We start from the raw sequence: 22,863 nt of genomic DNA, 5'->3' as shown, positions 1-22,863 counted from the left end.
TAGCAGCATGCACCATCAACACGAGCCCGATCTGTCCCCTCTGTCATTAACCAGGCATTTTGCACCATTCAGCAGACTTAATTACAGAGCTAATTTTGTACAACTTTGATTCATGCTGGCTTGCATTGAAAGTAGTTACCCACCACATTAACTACAGGGGGGATATTGGCTGCAATTGAAAAAATAAGCTGGGCAAATGTTGTCACAAATGGCCACGATGCCATGGACAAAAGCAGCAGGGGAATGGGTAAAAAAAAAAAAAGAAGCCTAAGGAATGAGCGGCCTAACAGTGCTGGTAGCTGAGCCAGGTCACAAACCTTTGCATGTTTATACCAAAGCTCAATGGCGAGCATTGGAGACGGCAGGCAGCGGCTGTGCCTGCAGCCTCACTTAATTGATGAATTACAGTCATTAAGTGGTTAGAAAGTCACCTCACCTGGCGTTAAGGGTGGAATTCACTGGCTGATTTAAATTGATCACAGTCAAAAAGCTGCAGGAAGCCGAGTCCCCGGAGAGCACGCGCCACTGGAGAGGAGAGAAATTGAGTTTTATTCATGCTCAAGTCAACAAAAGCTCCTGCTTCAGTAAACAAACAAATAAACAAGCAGGGGCTGGCTTTCTGTCTTGATTTCATGGACTTTTATTATTCAAAAATACAGCACAAAAAATACACACAAAAAAAAAGAAAAGAAAAAAAAGGTTTTCACACAGTGTGCAAACCTCAAAGGAGATCTTCATACAATATTAGTACGCGGATTTCAAAGCTACAGTTAATATGGTTAGTAGTTAATGTTCTGAGCACATAGAGGGACAGACGCGGGACCGTCCCCCTGAGAGCTCTGTACAGTTTATCAGCAGGTGAAAGTCTAACTAGAATTCTACAAGGGCCCATCCTGACAGCAAACTCCCTTCATGTACAATACACTTGCTCACACAAACAGACACACACACAAAAAAGTGTTAAGAGGACCTGACAGATGTAATTTCTTTGTCTAGGCAGGTCCGGGTCTCACTTTCCTTGGTGTTAGAAAATAGGTGTGACAACAAATCTGCCAGAAGTACAGGGGCCAAAATGTTCCAACATCTGTCACCTCCCTTAAGATCCCAGAATCCACACAAAGACTTACCAATCATACAAGGGAGCATTTAGACTGTACTAACTAGAGACCCACACCGCCCCTCCTCTTTGTTTTAGATATAGACTTGCCAAGCACAGCACGGCAGAGCATCACATATATTTATATCATTCAACTGTGTTGTGATTACATAGGGTTACTTCAACAGGATATTTATACACACAGCCAGAACCAGTAATGGTGTTTTTCTAAAAAGCACATCAATTTACTTCATCTTGAATAATACAAAATAAAAAAAAACATGACTTCATGTTTTTGAAATACAAAATCAAAGCTTTAAGACAGTGTTGGACGTTTTGTTAAACTATGGGGAAATTTGTATGCAGTGTGGGACATCCTGGACTTGAAGTGACCGATGGCAATCGATAGGGTCACTGTGTACTGATTATTATATTGTTCTAGTGGCTGTGTGCTATGATGGCCATCCGGGATGATGCTACTGCACATTGCACAGCTCACAATGGCATAGGTGCTACGACACAACTCAAGGCACAATAGAAGTTTTTAGAATCCAGCTGTGAGGGCTTTGCTGAGGTGAACTGAGGGGAGGCGTGTAAGGCTGCAGTAAAGAGTAGAATAAGGCGTCAGAGCAAAAACAAACAGTTTGATCACTCCAAGTATTCTTACTGGGTTATTTTTTTTGTAGCAGACAAGATGAGATGTTGGGCTTCCAAACATTTTTTGCAAACAATGGAAGAATGGGCGCGGTTTAAGAGTAGAATAACCCACAAATTGCAAGGACTGACCTATGGCAACTGACTTACACTGACTGGACGAACATTTTTATTATCCAGCACTGAGACGGCACAATGAGCTCAAACTGAAGCGCTTGTAAAGCGGAATCAGAGCGGCACAATTCAGCATGCAACGGCTTTTCTCATTGGTTCCCCTTTGTGGCCACTTTCTTCATGTAGGTAGGCTTCACATCCTTCATTGAAAAGTCCAATTAACGCTACAGAACCCATGAAAGGTTTCATACTGACCACAGAGAGAAGGTTAATCAAGATATTGGCTTCTCGTAATGCGACTGATTACATATGCCGGACATCTGAGTGCGAGTGTGTGTGTGTGTGTGTGTGTGTGTGTGTGTGTGTGTGTGTGTGTGTGTGTGTGTGTGTGTGTGTGTGTGTGGAGGGGGGGGGGGGATGCTACCGATGATAAATTAAGACTCGGTGCTCTTGTCCTGCATGTGTGTGGGGGGAGGCCTGTTGATAGTCAAACAATCAAAGCGGATTGCTCAGTGAACCCTGCTGTCCAGCTGCCCCCCTTATTTCTACCTCTAAAAGGAGGGACGGTGGTCTTTTATTGTTTTCTTAAGCTCGGTCAAGAGGCAATAATCCACCCAATCACAAGATGTGGTGGCCTGAAACTCCCCCTCACCACCAGCCAATCCTGTCCACTTCAGCCCCACCACCCAAACCCAGACTGGACAATTCAAACAGCCAACGGTTCAACAGAAAACAGACTGACCTAAATAGACATTTTTCAATTCGGAAAGAATCTGTGACTGTCTTTCTAATAAGTCTGTTTTACAATTTCTCCAAAAGGTCAAAAGATAAAACAAATTCATGGAATTAAAAAGTCAGAAACGAGCAGAGACTGGATTGCCTGACAGATGATCAAACTGTTATGTAGGTGTTAAAAGATGATAAATGAACTACACATTTTCCATACTCCATTCACAATCATACACTTATATTTGCGCGCACGCGCACACACACACACACACACACACACACACACACACACACACACACACACACACACACACACACACACACACACACACACACACACACCTGTATACTCGGCCAGTTAGGGGCCTGGATCTGTTTTGAACATACAATGTTTCTACAGCAAGGGCCATCTATAATTAAAAAAAAAAAAAACATGCATTCACTTATGTACAATATAATTTGTATATTGACCATTCTGCTTTAGATCCACACCTTTTAATTTTTCAGTGAGAAAGTCCAGGAAGTTAAATTCATAGAAGTTTTGTTTTTGTATTTGACAAAAAGTTAATGTGCTCTGTATTGATTCCAGTACAACTCAATTTCTCTTCTCAGTAGCGACTTCATAAGAGGAGTATACTCCCATTTGTAGATAATGAGGAGCAAAAAGTCGGGCGAGTCAGCCCATCCCAGCTCCGTCTTCATTGGCTTGTGTCCTATTCCCTTCCGCCGCTGACTCCCCCTTGTTGCACGGCCCCCTCCTCGAGAAGAGGACAGGCTAGACGATGGAGCCCTCCCTGTTCTGGGCAGGGATCATGACGGGGATGGCCCCCATGCGGCTGAGGTTGGGGCCGGCCATCCTGGCAGCACTGGGCGGGGGCAGAGGGGCGTGGCTCGGAGGCCTCTCAAAGTCCTCGGATGAGGGAATCTTGTCGTACTGGGGCTTCAGGGCATACTCATGCAGGTTGGAGGGCGACATGGAGCCCAGGGAGGAGCGCTGGCTGCCCACGGTGAAGCTACGCGCCGTTGAGACACGACTCTTCGGAGGGGGCACATCCTCTCTGAAAGGAAACAGACAGCGGCACATTTAGACAATAAGTTAAGACCGTAAACTCACTTTCACAAGCTAGCACGAGAGTCAAGTCAGAGAGTTTGAATATGGAACAGGATTATGGAAGGTGCTATAAACCAGAATGAAGTTGGCTGACACAGGTATTGAAGTCTGGAATGTCTGGCACTTACCGCCCACAGTGAGAAAACAATGAATACTTAAGGAGTCTGCATGAGTCATTTCAAGAGCGAAACATGACTTGACTCAATAAAGAGGGACAAATAATTAGAGTTGGCCCGTTTAATTGGTTGGGGTAATGTCTGCACTGATCAGCCACACTGACTGTGTAATAGCCTGTAGAGATTGAGCTGAGCAACCAAGTACAGCTATGCCCTCTGCTTCCTCTGCCACCACATTAACAACTAATAAGCAGCAATAATCCAGTTAAATGCTCAATCAAACGGAGGCCGAGGGGCTGCAGCTTGTTTAGTCTGCAGCTTCATGCAGTGGCTTTCCAGCGAATGCGTGTGTCTGTGTATACGAGACAGGACCAGTGGTCTAATCCTCTTTGTCCTACAGCGCGAGTGTCACATTGTGGTCTTAGACAGATTCAGTCCGCAGCAGAGTGATAGTAAACCCAGGGGTTGTACAGAGCTTGTGGGCTGGATGAGGAGTAGGATGGTGAGGGGAGAGTTGGGGGGGCAGCCAGCAGCAGACATGACACAGAAGCCACAGAGCAAACAAAGCTTTCAAACTGATTACCACAGCTGTTTATTTGAGGAGGGAAAAAAAAAAAAAAAAACACTGATGGAGAAAAAAACATTTTCATGGTTGTTGAGGCTATTGGAGGTGTGTGTGTGTGTGTGTGTGTGTGTGTGTGTGTGTGTGTGTGTGTGTGATGACCACAGGTCAAACTACATGGCGAGCTGTGAGTAATTATCACATGTAAGCTATGGCATTTTTGATGCCTACATTTAATCCAGTATTATACAACCCGAGACACATTTCTCATTATATAGCAGAGACCACAGAGTGTTATTCCATCAAATAGGAACTTTGTGTATCTGTGAGCCAGTGCCATTGATGTTTTTAGTGAATGTACCTTATCTCGTTGCAGATTTCCTTCTCGTACTTCTTCCTGTGACGGGCACGGCAACAACAGAAGAGGATGAAGGCGATGATGAGGAGGATCAGGAGCACGGCAATTATGGCTCCTGCGATGATGCCTGCAGTGTTGGGGGCTGGACACGATGAAAAAAAAAAAAGGGTTGGAAAGTTTGGTAAATGTCATTTGGGAAGGAAATCCAACAAAGAACTCAAAATATATAGCTGAATTATGTTACAAGTGGTGCTTGCCTTTGACCCTGGCTTAAGGTGTTCATGACTCAACAATTTAGTGGCCGTTTTAGAGCACCTAGCACCTTTTTTATAGTGGAATTACCAATGTCATCTGAGTTGTACCACTACAACACAAATTAAACTTGAGTATCCATGCTCCTCCTGTATGATGCTCCAGCTGCAGCACTTGTTTGTTTGTTTGACAGCGCTGTCACAGCATGTGGTACCACAGCTTCTACTACTCAAGAAGCTGACTCTAACGCCTTTTCCTCAGCACACGTGAATCAAACGTGTGCTCTCTAACTGCAATGGGATCTTCAGTAGGTCTTCAGCGAGACGAGTGGCAGTGTTCTAACACGGTCCTCTTCTCAACGCTAAGTTTAGCTGTGATAAATTGGTTGAATTGTTACTGCAGTCAACATCGAATATCTTTAGGTTTTTGAGTGTTGGTTGGATTAATCGAGACACTTGTTACAATACTTTGGTCCATAACCAAATACCTGAAAACTATTGGTGCGCTGATCGGCTCTAACCTCATCTGAATCTGTGTGTCGGCATAAATCATTCACACGCCACCCAGCCGTTTCAATTATTTTCTCAGCTTTATAGACCCGCACTCGCATGGACATTTAACTTCCCCTCTGCTACTTCCTGTTGGCTATACTGCCTTTTTAAATTATATATTGTATTGACGTACAAGTGTTTTCTCTAACGATTTACTTTAATGATTAGACTTTAGTGATGCTGAACCGAGTAATTGTAAACGTTTCCATGCAAACATTGTTGGACATTTAAGCAGCAAAACTAACTGTGGTTATAAACTTGACAGAGGAAACAATTCAACTTTGAACTTCTGAAATAACCACCAAAGTCACGCTGCTGTTCCATGTGCGTAATCACACACAGCATCTCTCAGCTGTGGACAGCAGTTATGCTCTGTTCACATTTTAGAAAACGTGGTTAATATTTAGCTCATTAATATTGTTATATTTCATTTTTAATGACCCGCGGTGTACGTGGATATAACTACATCTTGACCGCAAACTGTCAGTAGTTTCCCCATCTGTCTCAGCTGCAGTTTGTGTTTTCAGGTAGCAAATACTAGCATACTAAACTGAAAAGTAACACTGTACACATTATACCTGCTAAAAGCATGCTGATGTTTCCCGCCTAGCATTTAGCCTTAAAGTGCTGCTGTGCCTACGTACAACTTCACAGAGCAGCTAGCATGACTCGTGGTCTTGTTCTCGACATTACCTCAAGATACACCAGTTTACTAATATATATAATATGTATATTTTGGTCACATGGATGCATAACCGGAATCTTACTGAAAGGATCAAATGCTAGGAGTAAGAACACTGACTTGGAAGAAACGGTTCCATATTATACTTGTGTGTGTATAGAGTACTGCAAACTGTACTAATACATTATCCAGCTGACCCTCAGACAACAGAGCTACAGGTTTAACTGTGAAACAGACTGAATGCAGGTCGGTGCATCAAGGTGACGTTAGTTGGGCACTCACGAGGCGTCACGTTGAGGTACAGTACACATTCCTCAGTGCCAACGGGGTTGGTAGCTGTGCAGCGGTAGGTGCCAGATGCGCTAGCAGATGCGTTCCTCACGTTAATGGTGCCTCCCACTGGATCTGTAGTGAGGGCAAAGAACGCATCAATGAAGAGGTGACCGTGGAAAACAGAGAGAGAGGACCCGTGTGCGGGACCTGAACACCGACTTCTATTTGTTTGGGAGTGCTTGTGAGAGAGGCCATTACCCATCACAGCGGAGCTGGGCAGCAGCTTGCCGTCGCTGGTCTTGTCCCAGCTGTACTGCAGGGGGTTGGTGCCCTCGTTAGATTTGCACCTCAGCACAATGTCTTTGCCTTCCTGCATGGGGCCTTCGGCGTAGCACCTGGGCTTGGATGGCTTCACTGTAAAGAGAGATGGAATGGAGGAGAGTGTTTGAGAGAGGTGAAAAACAACAGACACGACCAGGCGGCCACCTGGCATTAGCTCAAAACAACACTGTCCCCCTGCCTGCTGCCTCCAACCCTGTTATTCTACGATCTTTCATGTTGTGGACAAGTTGTGCGTCTGTGTATTGTGTCTTCCTAAAGTTCCTTCCCTCCCTTGCTCAAAGCAGCAGTCATCAGTGTAATGAGAGCAGTAATCAGAGTAATTCATACAGCTGCTGTCATTAATGGAGCTGTCGCTCAGGATGACCATGAGGAAGAAGGGAGTCGCGGCACACAAACATTCCCGTGCACGTAGTGTTCAGGGTTAAGGATGGAGGCCAAGCTTTTGTTGCGTAAAGCCCAACGTGTGCGATCACTCCTCGGTCGGTCAGAGCGCTGGCAGGAGATGAGAGGGGGGATTGAAAAACAAACAGAGCTTCAAATTAAAAGCAGACCGACTCCAATGAAACGCAGACGCGCAGACAGCAGGGCGAGGCGCTGTGTGCTCACTGACAGAAAGCAGACATCCTGGTGTGGTAATAATGCGTTCTGTAACAACAAAACCCTGGAGTGGGGCTCTCCACATCTGAACCAGGTGTCAGGCGGGAAGGGGAAGCTTAGCAGGCATAACCGTAAGGATTAACAGTAGACTGACGGTAACAAGCGCTCCTACTAATCTAATAAACACACAGGGGGTCAGGATGGAGGGGGCAAAACGGAGAGCTGAGAGAGAGCAAAAATGAAGCGAGCACTGATGGACAGATGGTAGAGTGATGGGCGCCAAGGCCGAGCAGCTCCTAACTCACCGGCCTGCTATTTGCTGCAGTTGTGCTGCACCACTCACACGGCACACAGTAAATGTCAGAGAGCTATGACATTTTGACATCTTTTAAAAGGTGAAAGTCAACTCGACGCGTCCGTCCGCGGGCTGTAACATGCAGCTCCTGTTATTAGGGCCGCTGTCCGATGAGCAGATTTATTTGTTTGAAAGATGGGGTCAAAGAGGAAGGTGACGAAGGCTGGAGGAGCACAGAGCCATATGGCTAACCTGGCTCTTTAAAATGAACAATGAAATGGGATTTATGCGCCGCACAAGGCTATATTGTGGAAGAGATAAGAAGAATGTGATTGCTAGATCGTGGTATTCGTTGCATTCAGGAGACGCCCACCTTCAAGGAGCGACTGCTGATAGTTGAATGATAAAATGAAAATATGTGGCCACTAAACCCTGGATGCGATGAGGATCGCCTGGACTTCAGACAGGCAGAGCTAAAATGATTGGCTGTTGAGAGTAAAGGCGGGGCCTAGTCAGAAACAGCTGCGAGAGCTGCTGACATGCAGTGCTGGGCTACAGGTGGGTACTCTCCTCCTGTTAACTTCAATGTACCGGTGCAACCAGAGGAGAATACACAACGAGGGATGCTACCTACTGCACAGTACCCGGACACCATGCACACTGCGGGGGGTCGGCACGTGTGCATACCTGCATATGTGACAACCCACGGCAACACCCGGTATATAACTTGAGGTGTGTTTATGTTTGTGCACACATATGCATGCATGTCTCCCCTGTTACCGGGACCATCCACCTTGTGACAAGATCGACCTGAAGGTAAAATGCAGAGCAGGCAAGATGTCCTCCCCTCTCCTTGTCAATGCTCCCTTGCTAAGAACACCCCTGCCCTGTGGGGTCAATAGCTAGCAGCCTGTCAGCTCCTGTAGCCTCGAGCTATCTCTCTCCCTCATGCACGCTATCGCTAAAGACATCTGCATAACCATAACAAAAGCTGGATTTGCATTTTAGCCACTTAGTCAATGCACTTATCCACAGCAAGATACAATAGACAAATGAAATGAAGTCATATCGTATGATAACAATGAGGGGAAGGTGATACAAATGTATCAACAATGGATATTATACTATATATAACTGGTATTTGTTACTGATCAAAGATAGTTACCATACAAGCTCAACCGATGCTGTGAGTTTCTATTTTAGATGGTATCTTTTGATGAAATGATAAACTTAAACAATAAGCTAACATTTTAAATAAGCATGAGAAACGAGTCAGCAGGGCTCTTAAACCTCCCTCACTGGTAGGGAATGGGGAACTGTTGTGGGGAGATAAGGCCGTCACAGCAAAAGCACAAGCATGTGTGTGAATCAGCAATGACTTCGGCAGTGATTCACTTTTCAAGCTGCTTCTGGTCAGATCAATTTCTATGTAAACTAGCCTCCCCAAGAGCTTTGTCAGTGGCTCTTGTGTCAGCTGTATTCACTTCACCTCTTTTAATAGAGAGCTGCTTTGTGGCGCCACAATATAACTACTAAGAAACTTGTTTGCACTGCGCCAACTGGCTCAACCAGAAAGACGTGAGCTCCTGGAAAGCACATGATATCATGTCAACAAGAACAGCAGCCATTTTCTAAAGTGTCTTTAAAACGGAGAAACCATTCCGATAACGGGGCGATAACAGCACAATATGCGACCTATCCCCACAACACAGACAGGTGCGGCGCACTTGGGTTGTTTTTCCCATATGCAAATGCCAGGCGGGTTTCGGGAGGCGATTCACTTTCGACATCATTTAGTCAGTTGACCGACCAGCGAGGCCGCTCTGCGTGAGTGTGTGTTTGCCTGGGGAGTGAATCATCTGACTTATACAACTCCGCTGTGTCACCCATATCACCCTGTGCAACAAAAAGCCAGCTGAGTGCAGAGACTCCATCAATTTGGCCACAATTTTTTTAAAAGGCAGGCTTACATTGCACACATTGAAAACCATTTGTAATATTGTAGATTATTTGATAACCTTTGCCTGTATTATCTAGTTTCAAAAGGAGTCATGTGTAGTCATTTATATATTGTTGTAGTTTTCACAGTTAATATTTTAGGAATATAGCTAATATTGTAAAAAAATCTGCAAACATTCAATTTGCTTGAAAAGGGAGCTGTGATTGAAGATAAAAACAATACAATCATTTTGTTCATCAAGTCTAATACTAAACACAAATATAGATGACAGGAAAAAATATCAGGATTATCATTCTAGACATAATCAGAGAGTGAATACAGAATTGTATCACAAAAGGGGGGGGGCAATGCTCTGCAGCCTCTAGGAAGGTCATGCACTCGATTTTAGAAGGGATTACATCAAAACAGCCAGGGAGGGCAAAGTCCGTGTGATTTGGAGCATTTCCTCCGTGTAGAGAGAAAGAATTTACTCTGTGAGAAAAAGAAAGGACAGCTAGCCTAACTCCAGAGTGTGTTCAGCGGTTTGTTCCACTCACCCATAACAATCAGCAGCATCTTCTTGCTGCGGATACCGGGAGCCTTCTTCACTTTACACTGGTAAGTGCCCGAGTCCGTCGACTTCAGCCCTGTCAGGTTGATGGAGGCGTCGCCGTTCTTGGGGTCGGCTGAGTTGAAGTGGACTCGGCCCCTCATTGGGTCGTAGTAGTCCTCGTAGGACCGGTCGCCTGAGTACAGGATCACCTGGATTTGAGAGAGTTGGAGTTAAGAGCTTTACATAATGTGATGCATTGCTGTATCTGACTTATCAAAAAAATAAAAAGTCCTCCTAGAAAAAAAATAAAGCAACAGCCTTGAAATGGCAGTGCTTTCTGAAAGATAAGCTTTGCTCACTGAACCAACCAAAATATAAGGAAAGAGAGAACGCACCCTCTCCTTTATCTCTGCGATGCCCTTCAGTCTGGCAGCCCTGTGCTGCTCTAACCTTTCTGTGCTCAACAAGAATGAAGGGGGTTCAAACAAAGCGACCACTGTGGAGCCAAATCAACACCTGTTGTGTCAACAAAGAACATTCATTTCTTGGAGACTTACCCCAACCATAACCACTACCAGCCTTATCCTCCGCTTCCCCCTACCTTAACCCGGACCAAGTCTTCATCCTTAAATGTAATGATTTAAGTTATGGGGACGTGAACTTGTCTCCCATTGCCCCCCCTCCAAAAAAAGGGCGAGTCCCCACAATGTGACTGTGTACATTCCCCCCCCCACACACACACACACACACACACACACACACACACACACACACACACACACAAAAGCAGCAAGGAAATGCCTAGAAATAAAAGCCAGGTGGAGCCAACAAGTAACCTCATAGCTGTGGTGATGGAGGAGGGGAAAACAAAAACACAGAAAAGAACAAGGAGGGGAAAAGAATAGCAAACAACAATGAAAAGAGATCTCATTCTCTTTCACAGACACTGGCATATTCTTCCACATTTCCATGGAGACAGTCATCAACAGGCTTTTCTGTGCCACGATCAACGCCAGGCATACGCACAGAAAATACCCCTGGGTAGAGAGGAGGAGAAACTAAACATGGCAGGAGGAGAGGAAGAATAATGAACCCATCAGAGGAGGCAGATCACTTGAAAAGGAAGCACGAGAGGAGCAAAACAAAGGGAAACGGAGTCAGGGATGTTCTGCTGTGTCTCGAGCAAGTCACCATTTCAGACTTGAAGACTAGTTTCTGGAGCTGCAAAGGCAGGCATGCTCACAACGGGCGCCATGTTCATCTTGTTCATATTAGCCATGTAAACAGGTAACGTAGTTAAAATTCCACCTGGCTCTCAGGGGAGGGAAATCTATCCCTCTAACTTCACAGAGGGCTCAAAACATCAGCAGTAATAACAGCAATATGCGAGATGAGACCACGGAAGAGAGGAAATTAAATTGCCCCGAGCTCAGCCAGACGACACTCTCACGTGAGCTTCGACCACTTCACGGGCAAACAGATGGGAGTGCTTACACACATGCACACCTCTAGCAAAAAATCTGAACTGCACAATAACCTTGAGAATCATGATCCAATGGAGAAAAAAAAATCCCATAAAGAGCCTGGGGAAAATGAAAAGGGCGAATGACTAGACAAGCTGGCGGGGGCTGGAAAGAGCACCACTGTCCGTGTGCTGCGTTTCATAACAGGTGGGACTGATCGCTGAAACAATCGCCACCTGGCCGGGCCACTCTCAGAGGACGGATCGTGCTGCGGAGGTAACAGACCTCTATTTGCCCGGCTTCCTTTCATCGGAACACATGTGAAGATGAAGTCATCGTCATGTGACGCTGTTGCTCAGGCGGGGAAGAGGAAGAGGTGCGGCATTCATTTGAGAGGCAAAGCAGAGAGCTGCGATACCTGTGTAGTCTAAACAACCTGCAAAGCATAAAGTGCATCACTGTGTCTATTGCGCTCCCACGGAGGCTTTTAACTTGAACGAGTCAAAGCGCTGCTTTCACAGGAACAGCTCCTCTCAAAAACTGCCTCGAAAGGTTAAAGCAGAATCACTAACCTGAGAATAGATCAAACGTCCTTCAACACTGAGGCTGTAGGGAATGCAGCCGAATGTGGCCATTGTCATTCGCGATCATCACTGCTGTACAAACAAGCAACGCAATTTTCACCAAACGGTGTTGTGGTTTTACGTAGAAATCCTCCGGTACTTTGTCAACATGCACAAATTCCTGTCCCAATAGGTTCAGTAAACAGAAGGCTCTGCTGCAGAGCTGAAGGACAAAATAGACAGGTTGTGTGATATGGGATAAAGCTATGCATTTAAATGTTTGGTTTTTTTGAGTAAATTCCTCTCAGATTCACACCATTCAGATTTTGTTTTGGTAAATGTTTTCCCTCGTTGTTCCCACAGTGGTGGTGAGCACTCAGGGCACACCCTGCGTTCAGCTAATCTGTGGCCAGGCAATGAGAGCCAAAATGCTAATGACTCTTACTGTAGGCATGCCTGGCATTTCTCACACGAGCCCAACAAAGCAACGTCCATTAGCTATGCTTCACCACTCGGACCCTGATGACATGTGGGACGTGTCAGATGAAGGGGGGCCATCGTCCCCCACCAGATCCCGGATTGGATAGATTACTTCTGATTGCGTCAATGCAAAGACACTGGACTACATGGTTCATAAATATGAATAAAGTTCTTAAAGAGAGGATTATTTGCACATTCAAGACACGCCACACAACCCATCTCCCTGCTTGCAAAAAACAGGTCATCGAGTTCCCGGTTATATGACTCTGTGGAGTGATCCCGTTGACTAGTTCTGTGAGTATTATCAGATAGTGGCTGTTCCTTCAAGAGAAGCCTGGATTTGCTCAACGCGAGCCGTTCGTGCAGTAGTTCACCATGGTCTCATCTGGGAGCCCGTGGCTATAAAGTTTAGCCTTCACTCTCATCTCCTTGTCTGATCTAGTAGCTTTGGTCCCCGCAGATCAGCCTAATCCCATTTAACACTGTCACAACTATTAAAGCAGCCCCTTGGGAATTAACATGCCTCTAATTATAAAAGAATTTCCCGCAAGCATGTCTTCTTATTGGTAAAAGGCTGTACGCTGTGTGTGTGTGTGTGTAGCGAGCAAAAACTGATCGGTCAAGGAGAACAAACACGTTCAGAGATGTCTGACCTGTTTAAATTCCTACAAAGGTTTTGGCAACATTACCGGGTGTGCAGATAGTACTCAGCAAAATGGCACGTGATAGAGAAAATAAACAGTGCAACCAGATACAATTTGGGAACATTTGATATATTTCTACAGCTGCGTTGAGACATGAAGCGGAAGAGGCCCAACTGGGGATCCACCCACACTGAATTCTGTTCTGAGACAATGAATAATAAGAACATTTACAATATTTCATCATAACAACCTATACTGAGAATAACGATAGAATGTTAAAACTCCACCTCCCTTCTCCACTACTCCAGTTAATGATTCAGAGTACAAACAAAGTAGGTCAAAAACAAATAGAAGAGGATAATTGGTATCTCCATAATGACACATGACCATGAGCACAGAGGTCTACCTGAATGAGAGGACTGGTTGGGTCAGTGGACAGAGGGGACAGTGGGTGGATCACAGAGACAGGGAAAGCCAATGATGAGCCTGTGACCTATTTCTAACACCCGGGCCAAAAAAAGCCTAAATCCACAGGATACAGGGGAATAAAAAGAGAGTGGCGGAGAGGGATGAGAAGGCTTTGTGACAGGTGGGGGAGTAGAGGGTCACACCACTGGAACGCTCAGTAGCAAGAAGCCGTGTCTTGGCTGTGAAAGCCCTGAGGGCATGTGGAGATCCTGTAGAGCGGTGTAGTCCTCCCTTTCCATGGCCGAGGGCCATGGAAAGGGAGGACACTGTCTGGAATAAAAAGGGCTCCCACTATGTGCCTGTGAGAACACTGCACACAAAAAGAAAATGCTCAATAGAAGTACATGTGGCTCAAATTACATTTGTAAAATTGTAAGCCATCTTAGAAGTGTTTGTGGGGAACATCTACACGTACCACTTTGTCTTCTTTCTGGTTGTCGGAGGACAGCAAGCTCCATTCAATATCCAGCGGTCCAGAGTCTTCGGGGGCCAGACTGAACTGGCAGTCCAGCTTCACACTCTGACCGCTGGCCTTCTCTATGGATGCCTGCCCCGTGGATGTGATCTCCAGACTGCAGGCCAAACCTGGACAGACGCACACAAAGAGAGGAAGTTAATGCAGTGCAATAATAATAATAAAAACATTGAATGCATAAAAGAATGATGGAAACCCAGAAGGGACAAGAAAGGCCTACAATTAGTTATTAAGGACATTCATTCATATCGCATTTTTGCCAGTAGACACCATCTGTTTACAACTGTATAGTTCCTAAAAAGATAATTAATCAATTAATGTGACCTGAACCCAGATGAGTCGCAGAAATTTAAGTTTTAGCTAAAATCAACACTTGCCTGTTGTGAGATGATGAGCCAACGCACAACAGTAGTGACAAAGCTTTCTACAGGTCTGTTGGGGCTGACTGAGTGTGTAACATCTCCCAACAGAAGGCCACCAGACATCAAAACTGTTATAACTGGCATCACTGCCCGTAAGGAAACCTATTCAAGACTTTTGTAGAATACATTTTAAATTAACTTTTTTTAATACTTTAAAACGTAAGAACTTTTTTGGAGGAAACTGAATTTAATGCTTTTGAATACCTTGAATTCAGACCGGGAGGCTCATTTATTGCGAAGCCAAGAGCGTCGCTGAATAGGGCTTTAATCGGTGGTGGCCAGGCTCAGACGTTATATATGTTATATATCATACATATCATACTCCTAGGATGTGTACCAGCCTCGGACCGCGAAGATCACTGAGTCTGTGAGTTTCTCAAAAAAAAAAAAAAAAAAAAAGTCATCTCATTCAGGAATGATGCTTGCTTAAATGTAGATTATTTTTTCCATCATCAATGCGGCTCAGGACAATATGAGGTGACAATTTCAACATTTAGCATAACAGCATTATGTCACTTAGTCAGTGACATAATGATGCCCGCTATGAAGAGAAAATTATCTACACAGTGAATTACCCCGTTGCAATTTATCCGTGCTACATTTAGGCCAGAATGATCTTATTAAGGAGCACTTTTCCGGTAATTTAATCTCGTTTTGGCAGCAATAATAGTTGAGAGAAATTGAGCGAAAGATCTGTAGAAATGTTTAGCTGCAGTGAGCTTCAGAAAAGAGACACAGACCTGTGATAAGACTGAAACACCACTACATCACAGCCAGCTTCAGGTCTTTACTTCTTTGTTGGTGAGTGAATGAACAAATATTTATTTTCAACATAGCGCAAAATGAAGACCACAGATTGTACTTTAATTTTTTTATTTTTTGGTGATGGAAAATTCTGTCCCTTGAATCTAATTGAACTGAGTTGATGAAATGTTCTTCCAGTGACGTGCTTTACAGAAACATTCTCAGCCAGAATTCAAATGTTTTGATTCGGGTAATGTGTCACTCATGAATTAAAAATTTCTACATCTCATCCGAGAAGTAACTCTTAGAATATGCATAATGCAAATCACACAGCGGAAAAAAGAAGAAGACACTGATAGATGAGAACACAGCTTAGCTGAAGGAAGGGTGATAATTATAAAAAAAGAAACTGTAGCCCATCACAACACTGGAGCTGACTCTTAAGCATTTATTCTTAGAACGAATAAACATAATTTCCTGGTGACATCAACTGGGTTAAGATTCTCCATTCAATAAGAGATTTAAGCCGCAGCACGGAACACAGTCCATAGAGAATGGAGTTGTCACATGCTGCCTCGACGCATTAAAATCCTTCTGACAGCTTGCCACCTTCCAGTCAGCGAATGGGGGGGAAGAACAGCTTTATAGAAAAAAAATACCCCACAATATGTTGCTGCTAAAAAGCGTGTGTGTAAAATATACTTATCACATACCACAAATGACACCAAACATGTGTAACTGAAATGTTCTGCTGATAATTAAACAATTTCCACTCCATAAAAATGTGTTTTTTTCCCTAATAAAATCGTATTTTCCTGAGCTACATCTGCCTCCGATTTTGCAGCTTTTACTCCAACTGACAGATGGAGCTGACTGGGCGATAATTGGTGAAACAGGAGACAAACCTTGCAACAGTACACACTTTGTTAGACTCTTTTCACTTCCTGGAAAGGAAGAGATTACCTTGATTACAAGGTTTCCGTAAAGGACGCAACAAAACGATAGTACATGCAGCTACACAACAAAAAACTAAGAGATCTAAAAGTGCATTAAACTGCGTACGAGTCTTCCAACCTACATGACCACTCAATCTAACCTACAAACAGTTTGAGCAAGATCAAGGTGACAGGATATCAAGTATGCAACTTAAATGATGAAAATTAAAGTATTCCTTTTGATTGTGATACAAAGAGGAGTTTGCCAGCTAATTGAGTGAGGGCCGTTTCTATATCTTGGCCCTCGGTGTAAGACGGGCGTGCATCTCACGTCCATCAGCTCCGTTTCAGCCTCTAACCTCACTCCCCTCTGGGCTGCGCAGAGACAACTGAATGAAAAATACACTGCAGAGAGAGTGACAATCTCCGTCACACCCACCATCGTTGAAGCCCCGCAGCCTGTGAGCATTTGATATGGTTGCGAAGCACAAGCAGTTTTATTCCCCATCCGTTGGTGCTGCAGCTGGTCGCTGCAGCCCACAGATTTTGACAGACGCCCTTGATGGGAGCGATCCGTCGCCTTCAGCGGAAGCATGAGAAACGGAGTGCGATGTAGAGAGAACTGAGATACGGGTCTATCACTGTCAAACACTGAGACACAGCTTGGTATCTGCATGACAGAAAGCGGTGTCAATTCATCAAGCACTTTGAAGGAGACGGGGCATTTTTCACAAGTTGCTTGGAAAAGAGGAGAAAATTGCATTCTGTGAGAAAAAGTATTCAGCTAGAACAGTTTATCAGGGAGGCTGGTTTCTCTGACGGGCAATTGGGGACACTGCCTGGCGTAGCTGTTAAATCAATGGCGGCCCTCTGAGTCCGTAGACAGCATTTGTTTAAATTATAGTTCAGCCGGAGGCCTCTTCCTTTCAACATCGCACAAATGGGGGAAAAAAGGTGCCATTTCAGGATATCATCCCTTCCACTGGCAAACAGATTTGTTAGCTTATAAACTTGGCCCTGTGGTGGCTCAGGTGACAGCGGTGCCAAGGCAAAGGAACATAAACACCGCAAGTGTAATCTAAGCTTAATTCCACATTCAATCAACAGACAAGAATCCCGTTTAATCCATCCACTGCACGCATTAAGTCTTGGAGAGGAACTGTGGTAAATGCAAATGAGATAATTAGGTGAAAGCTGCTGTTGTAGCAAAGCAGGCAAATGTTTAAGGCCCTGAAAATAAAAACCTATTCTTACACTGACTGATTGGGCCCCTCCATAAACACACATTTTCTGTTAAAGTTTGAACAGTTTTGAATGTTTCTTCAGAGAGATTTGTGCTGTTGTACTTGCTTGTTCTCACTGGTTTGAAGTGGGTGAAAAAGGTGATGTCATGTAATTCTGCACCAATCACAGTTTATTTTTAAAATCACTTGTGTGGAGGTTTCCAGCTCGGTCAATTGAATTTGATCAAACCACATGCTGTCCTGATGAGGCCGTTTAGCTGAGCTAAGCTTTTTGTGAAGCGTGAAACTCTTAGTAAATAAAAACTTTTATTCTAATAAACTTAAACCTTGATTGTTGCTTATTTGGTCATATACTGTATAGTCAATGTTAGAGAAATTTGTTACAAGGTAATAGAGTCAAAACATAAAAACCATCAACAAAGTATTGTAGTAATATAACAAACATATCCCAGCCCTTACATTACCTATCACCATCATCCTTAGCAATAAAGCACGTTTCACATTTTTACACTTCATGTAGAATCACCCAGATGGCATCCTTTCCACGAAATACAAATCACTATAATGGAGATACAAGCTCAGTAAAAACAAACAATAATTTGAATCATTTGAATAAAAAGTCAATAAAATGGTTCGGGTAAACAGGGCAGGAAGAAGGGAAATGAGTCCTAATAAAGATAAGGTGACCAGGTAAAGCAGTGGCTGCCATCGAAAATGTCACATTAGAAATAAACACCAAAGAATTAACGGAGAAAGTGTAAACTGACATGGAGTTAAATAAAAACCGTAAGTAGTTATTCTTAGAAGAGTTTATAACATCAAACCTCAGCAAATTTGCATCATCAGATCTGAATGACAATGGTATGAAAACAAACCCACAACTGTCATCAAACTTTATTAAAAAGGTTGCTAAAACCTGATTGGTGAATGGAAGTACATGACATCACCATTTTTCTAGCTGAGTCCCGCCCACTTTAAATCTGTGACAAGAACACACAGAAAAACCCCCAAACTTTTCAGACTTTGGCAGAAAACTGTGTATTCATGTAGGACCCCATTACGCATCGTGAAAAGATGATCGAGAAATCGATTTTCAGGGGCTTTCTAATCACAAATGATCATGAATAATGAAAAAAGAATAGCCCTTTTCATAACTAACCTGGATAAAGCACTTTAAGATGACTGAATGATAGCTAATAACTGGCCGTAGAAACCATCCCCTGCTAGTAGCTTCTAGTAGAGAACAACACAAATAACCCTGTATCCTGTGAAAAGGCAGCTCAAAGTGTTAATCAGTAACTATCGGCTATCAACACACACTGTACACACTGTGTGTGTGAACTCTGGAGCAAGTTACTCAGAGCACAAATGATCTTACTGAGCTCAAAGTCTCGGCCACGGTGAGCGAGTGCTCCATATAATCACTGGCTTATGGAGGGTGACCGTCGGTCCTTATTTAGAGTAATGGCACCAGAGCTAAAGTAAACTGGCCTTCTTCCTCCAAGCTAATATAATGGGCTGATAAGAGAGACCATCATTAGAGCCAAGGAAAACTATGACAAATAGACTGCTGGTGAATGCAGTGGAGCATTTACACCAGACCCACCCACCCCCACTACCTCCTTGTGCTCGGTGTCTGCTGCTGTAGTAAGAATGTGTCCTACTGTGTGTGTGTGTGTGTGTGTGTGTGTGTGTGTGTGTGTGTGTGTGTGTGTGTGTGTGTGTGTGTGTGTGTGTGTGTGTGTGTGTGTGTGCGCACACTGGCTAATTCAAAAAGTCTGTCTTAACTATTCCTCGCTGCTTGTGTCTCTTTCCCTCCAATCTCCACCACAGTGTCTGACACAGCACATCCCAGCGTGGTTACTGGGAGACCAGGAATGGACAAGAGGAATTTAGGGTGTCAGCGCGCTCCACCCAATACCTCTCACTGCCATTCAATTCCCCCCCTCCCACCCTGCCTGTCCACCTACTCTCCAACACACCCATGATTGTTGAGTGCCGGTCCCCTAGGCCTCCAATTCTCTCTGGTCCTGCTGATTGTAACCCCCCCCCCCCCCCACCTTTGTCGGCATACAATGGGGAGCGAATCCTGTCTCCTGGCAACCAATCCCTCGGAGAAGGTTGCCGTGGCGCTTAAAAGACGGCATGAGAGAGAGAGAGAGGTAGATTCACAGACAGGGAGAAAGAGGTTAAGTAGGAACAGACACAAGGGAGAGTTATGAAAAGCAAAGTTAACGTTACTTCTCCATTAAAAAGCATTTGTGGAAGTGAACAAAGCGAAGCTCGGACGTCTTTATAAACATCCACATGGTTTCATGACAAAGGAACAGTGTAAACACCGCCATGGTTTCGCTTGAAATTTTGCTGATGAGATGAAAATGAATCAAACCACATTTAATCAACTTTTGAATGTGGGGAAGCGCTTGTTTTTCCTTGGAGTTTTTCTGATGAGTGGAAAGACAAATATAGCAATGTGGAGACCTCGCTTTGGGTCCTGAAAACTTGTGATGGGCTTTTGTCATTATGGTCTACGTTTTAACAACAAACTGTGGACTGTTCCAGGGCTGACCTGGAATAGTCCACTATTCGATGATTCAATCTAAGGAGGTGATGCGTGATGGGAAAAATGTGGTAATGACACAAAGGATCAATCATCATTCATAAATCACAACATGGCTATTTTCAAAGCCAAAGAATAGCATCTACAATGAACTGGGAAGGGGGGCGTGTAGAAACAGCTGTTTGTGGCGCATTTAACAGCTGTTTGCGTCTCACATTGACTGTCCCTATTTACAAGCAGCGGGATAAGAAACCGCGTCTTTCTATCGATCACCTGTTTGTGTCAGTTCTTCAGACAACCTGCCCCCCCCCCCCCCCCCCCCCCCCCCCCCCCCCCACACACACACACACACACACACACACACACACACACACACACACACACACACACACACACACACACACACACACACACACACACACACACACACACACACACACACACAGCACTGTCCATTATTCAGAAACAACAGCTAAGCCATAGTAACCTCTATCTCGACCAATAATGTTGCCGTTTTCACATTTATTTTTTAAAGATACATAAAGCTTAAACAGAGGGGATCCATGAACAATAAAAAACAAAGGCATGACTTGACGATCAGTAGATTATAGAAGGAAACTTGACCAACTAGATTTGACTATGTAAATTCTTAGTAGAGGTGGTTTCTTTAGAATTGGGACCAACGTGCATATAAACAGTTCAACATATCAACTTATCAATGTCTCTGGTGTCAATAAAATGACACCGTTACTAAATCACATTAAACCCAGGTTGGCACCTCTGTGCAGCGATTTCTTGTGACTTATTACCGACGTGTACATCGATACAAATATATCTGCAATAAACTCATCTCTGCTGGGCCAATTCCTCAGTCTACTGTAGCTCTCGTCTGCGGACAAGACAGATTATTTCCTCGGTGACATGTACGTGGACATCATTTACGCAAGTGTTTTGTCTGAGGTCTTCGAGGCAGACATTAAGTGTAAAGAGCAGCTTCAACAGACAGCACTAAACCCTGAAACCAGGAACAGTTTAACAAGCTAACCTCTGCTGACCTGTGTGCTACCTGGCTGACCCTCAGAGCCTTGGCAGTGTCCACAGAGGATCGTAAGTCTCTTTCTCCACCCTCTGACCTTAAAGGGCATCCTTGGGAGTAAAGTCTGAAAAGCCAAATCTTACCATGGGGAGATAAAGGCGGCGGCTATTTCAGGCTCACGGGGCAACAACAAAAAAGCTTGGCTAGGTGAAAGAGGTGAGAGACGTCACGCTGGGATTTACTTCTGTTTACCTTCTTTAAGTGTAACTGCTTCATGCAGTTACACTTAAAGCCTCAGTGGCAGTGAAAGCATTGGTTTAGTATTTCAGTCACAGTTTTAGTGTTTCAGTCAAATAGCTATGAACAAAGAAATGTGTGCGCGCGCGTATGCGTGCGTGTGTGTGTGGGGCAGGGAGAGATGGATCTAAGAATTAAGATGTGTAAGTCTGAATTTACATCTTTTTCTCATAAACAACCCTCCGAGAGAAAATGTTTTCAGTTTACTTTCCAACCAGTTGAAAAGAAAACATCTCTCTCATAAAGAACAAAGCTTGTGGCACATTATCCTGGATGGGCAGTGATGGTGGGAAGAACATTAGCGATTCATTAAAGTAGAAGTGCAGCCTGGGAGGGCTCTGGATTGTGGAATGAGCAAATTAAAACCGCGCCGATGTTCTCCCCATCATAAAACAGCCGAGCCAATCCCCTGTGACCACGGCAAAGGACATCAATTATTTCAGGCACAGCAGAGGATAACTTTATAACTTGGTTGCTGCCCAAAAAAATGAATACTCACCCCAGTGGCCCCCACTGGAACTATTCAATTTGATGCAATGTGGGTGCCCTGAGTGCGAGCCGGGCCGTGGTTTATTTAGTGTTGCAGAGGGCTCGGACTGTTGAACCATACCGATTGTGCTGTAATGCAGCCTGAAAGTTCTGCTCGCCACACAGAGTTGCCATCAATTCCCAGTGCAGATGACCTAAAGGCTGTTTTGACATAATTGAACATTAAACGATGAGGGGGGTGACGAATGACAGGCACTTTACTCGACTGCCTGAGCATTTGACAGCTTTTAGACGGGCCTATGGGGGATGTGGTTAACACCACTGCTGTGAATGTCCACAGCAACCGATCATTACAAAAGGGGCAATTTCTCTTAATCATAGTTCATGTACGTTCAAATTAGACTCCTAATCCCATCATCAGGTTGGTAAAAACTGATGTCTCAATTGAGGGACTACAGGAGGGAGAGAAGAAAGACAAATTCACATGTTCCTTAATTAATGGTCGCCTAATCAAAACAGGCAGTCTTCATCACAGGGACTCAACTCGTGGCCCTGGGATTTGTGCTCCATATTTATAGATGCATTAGCATTTCAGAAGGGTTAGGACAGTGCAATGAAGCAGAAGCTGCTCGTTTAACCTCTCTGCCACCGCAAATTTGTTCTAAAGCTCGACACAAATCACTAAAAACAGCCCTGGCCCACCACACATCCCTTCCCCCATCCATGTGAGAGGAAGCGAGTTTATCTATAGAATCCTGAAGAGTCAGATAAGACCCCCCCAGTGTCTCCGAGACCTGTGGGCGTGGGCGGGCGCGCACG

At 44.4% G+C, this 22,863-nt stretch overlaps 1 protein-coding gene across 1 annotated transcript in view; it reads right to left on the bottom strand.

Annotated features, from left to right (window-relative positions):
- Positions 1-624: 624 nt before the first annotated feature.
- Positions 625-22,863, bottom strand: part of cxadr (CXADR Ig-like cell adhesion molecule) — a 35,325-nt gene continuing 13,086 nt past the window's right edge. Inside the window, exons 2-7 of the mRNA XM_068721325.1 lie at positions 14,258-14,427; positions 10,229-10,433; positions 6,757-6,912; positions 6,508-6,630; positions 4,744-4,882; positions 625-3,651 (exon numbers count right to left, since the gene is read on the bottom strand). Of these exons, the coding sequence (XP_068577426.1) occupies positions 3,369-3,651; positions 4,744-4,882; positions 6,508-6,630; positions 6,757-6,912; positions 10,229-10,433; positions 14,258-14,427 (1,076 nt within the window). The 3' untranslated portion in view covers positions 625-3,368. The remainder of the gene's footprint in view (positions 3,652-4,743; positions 4,883-6,507; positions 6,631-6,756; positions 6,913-10,228; positions 10,434-14,257; positions 14,428-22,863) is intronic.

The sequence above is a fragment of the Cebidichthys violaceus genome, unplaced genomic scaffold (genome assembly GCF_023349555.1).
Source record: "Cebidichthys violaceus isolate CVI_PGR_0920_01 unplaced genomic scaffold, fCebVio1.0.p SCAF_27, whole genome shotgun sequence".
Lineage (NCBI taxonomy): Eukaryota > Metazoa > Chordata > Actinopteri > Perciformes > Stichaeidae > Cebidichthys > Cebidichthys violaceus.
Note: the sequence above shows the minus strand (reverse complement) of the source record. Positions and strands in the feature narration are given on the sequence as shown.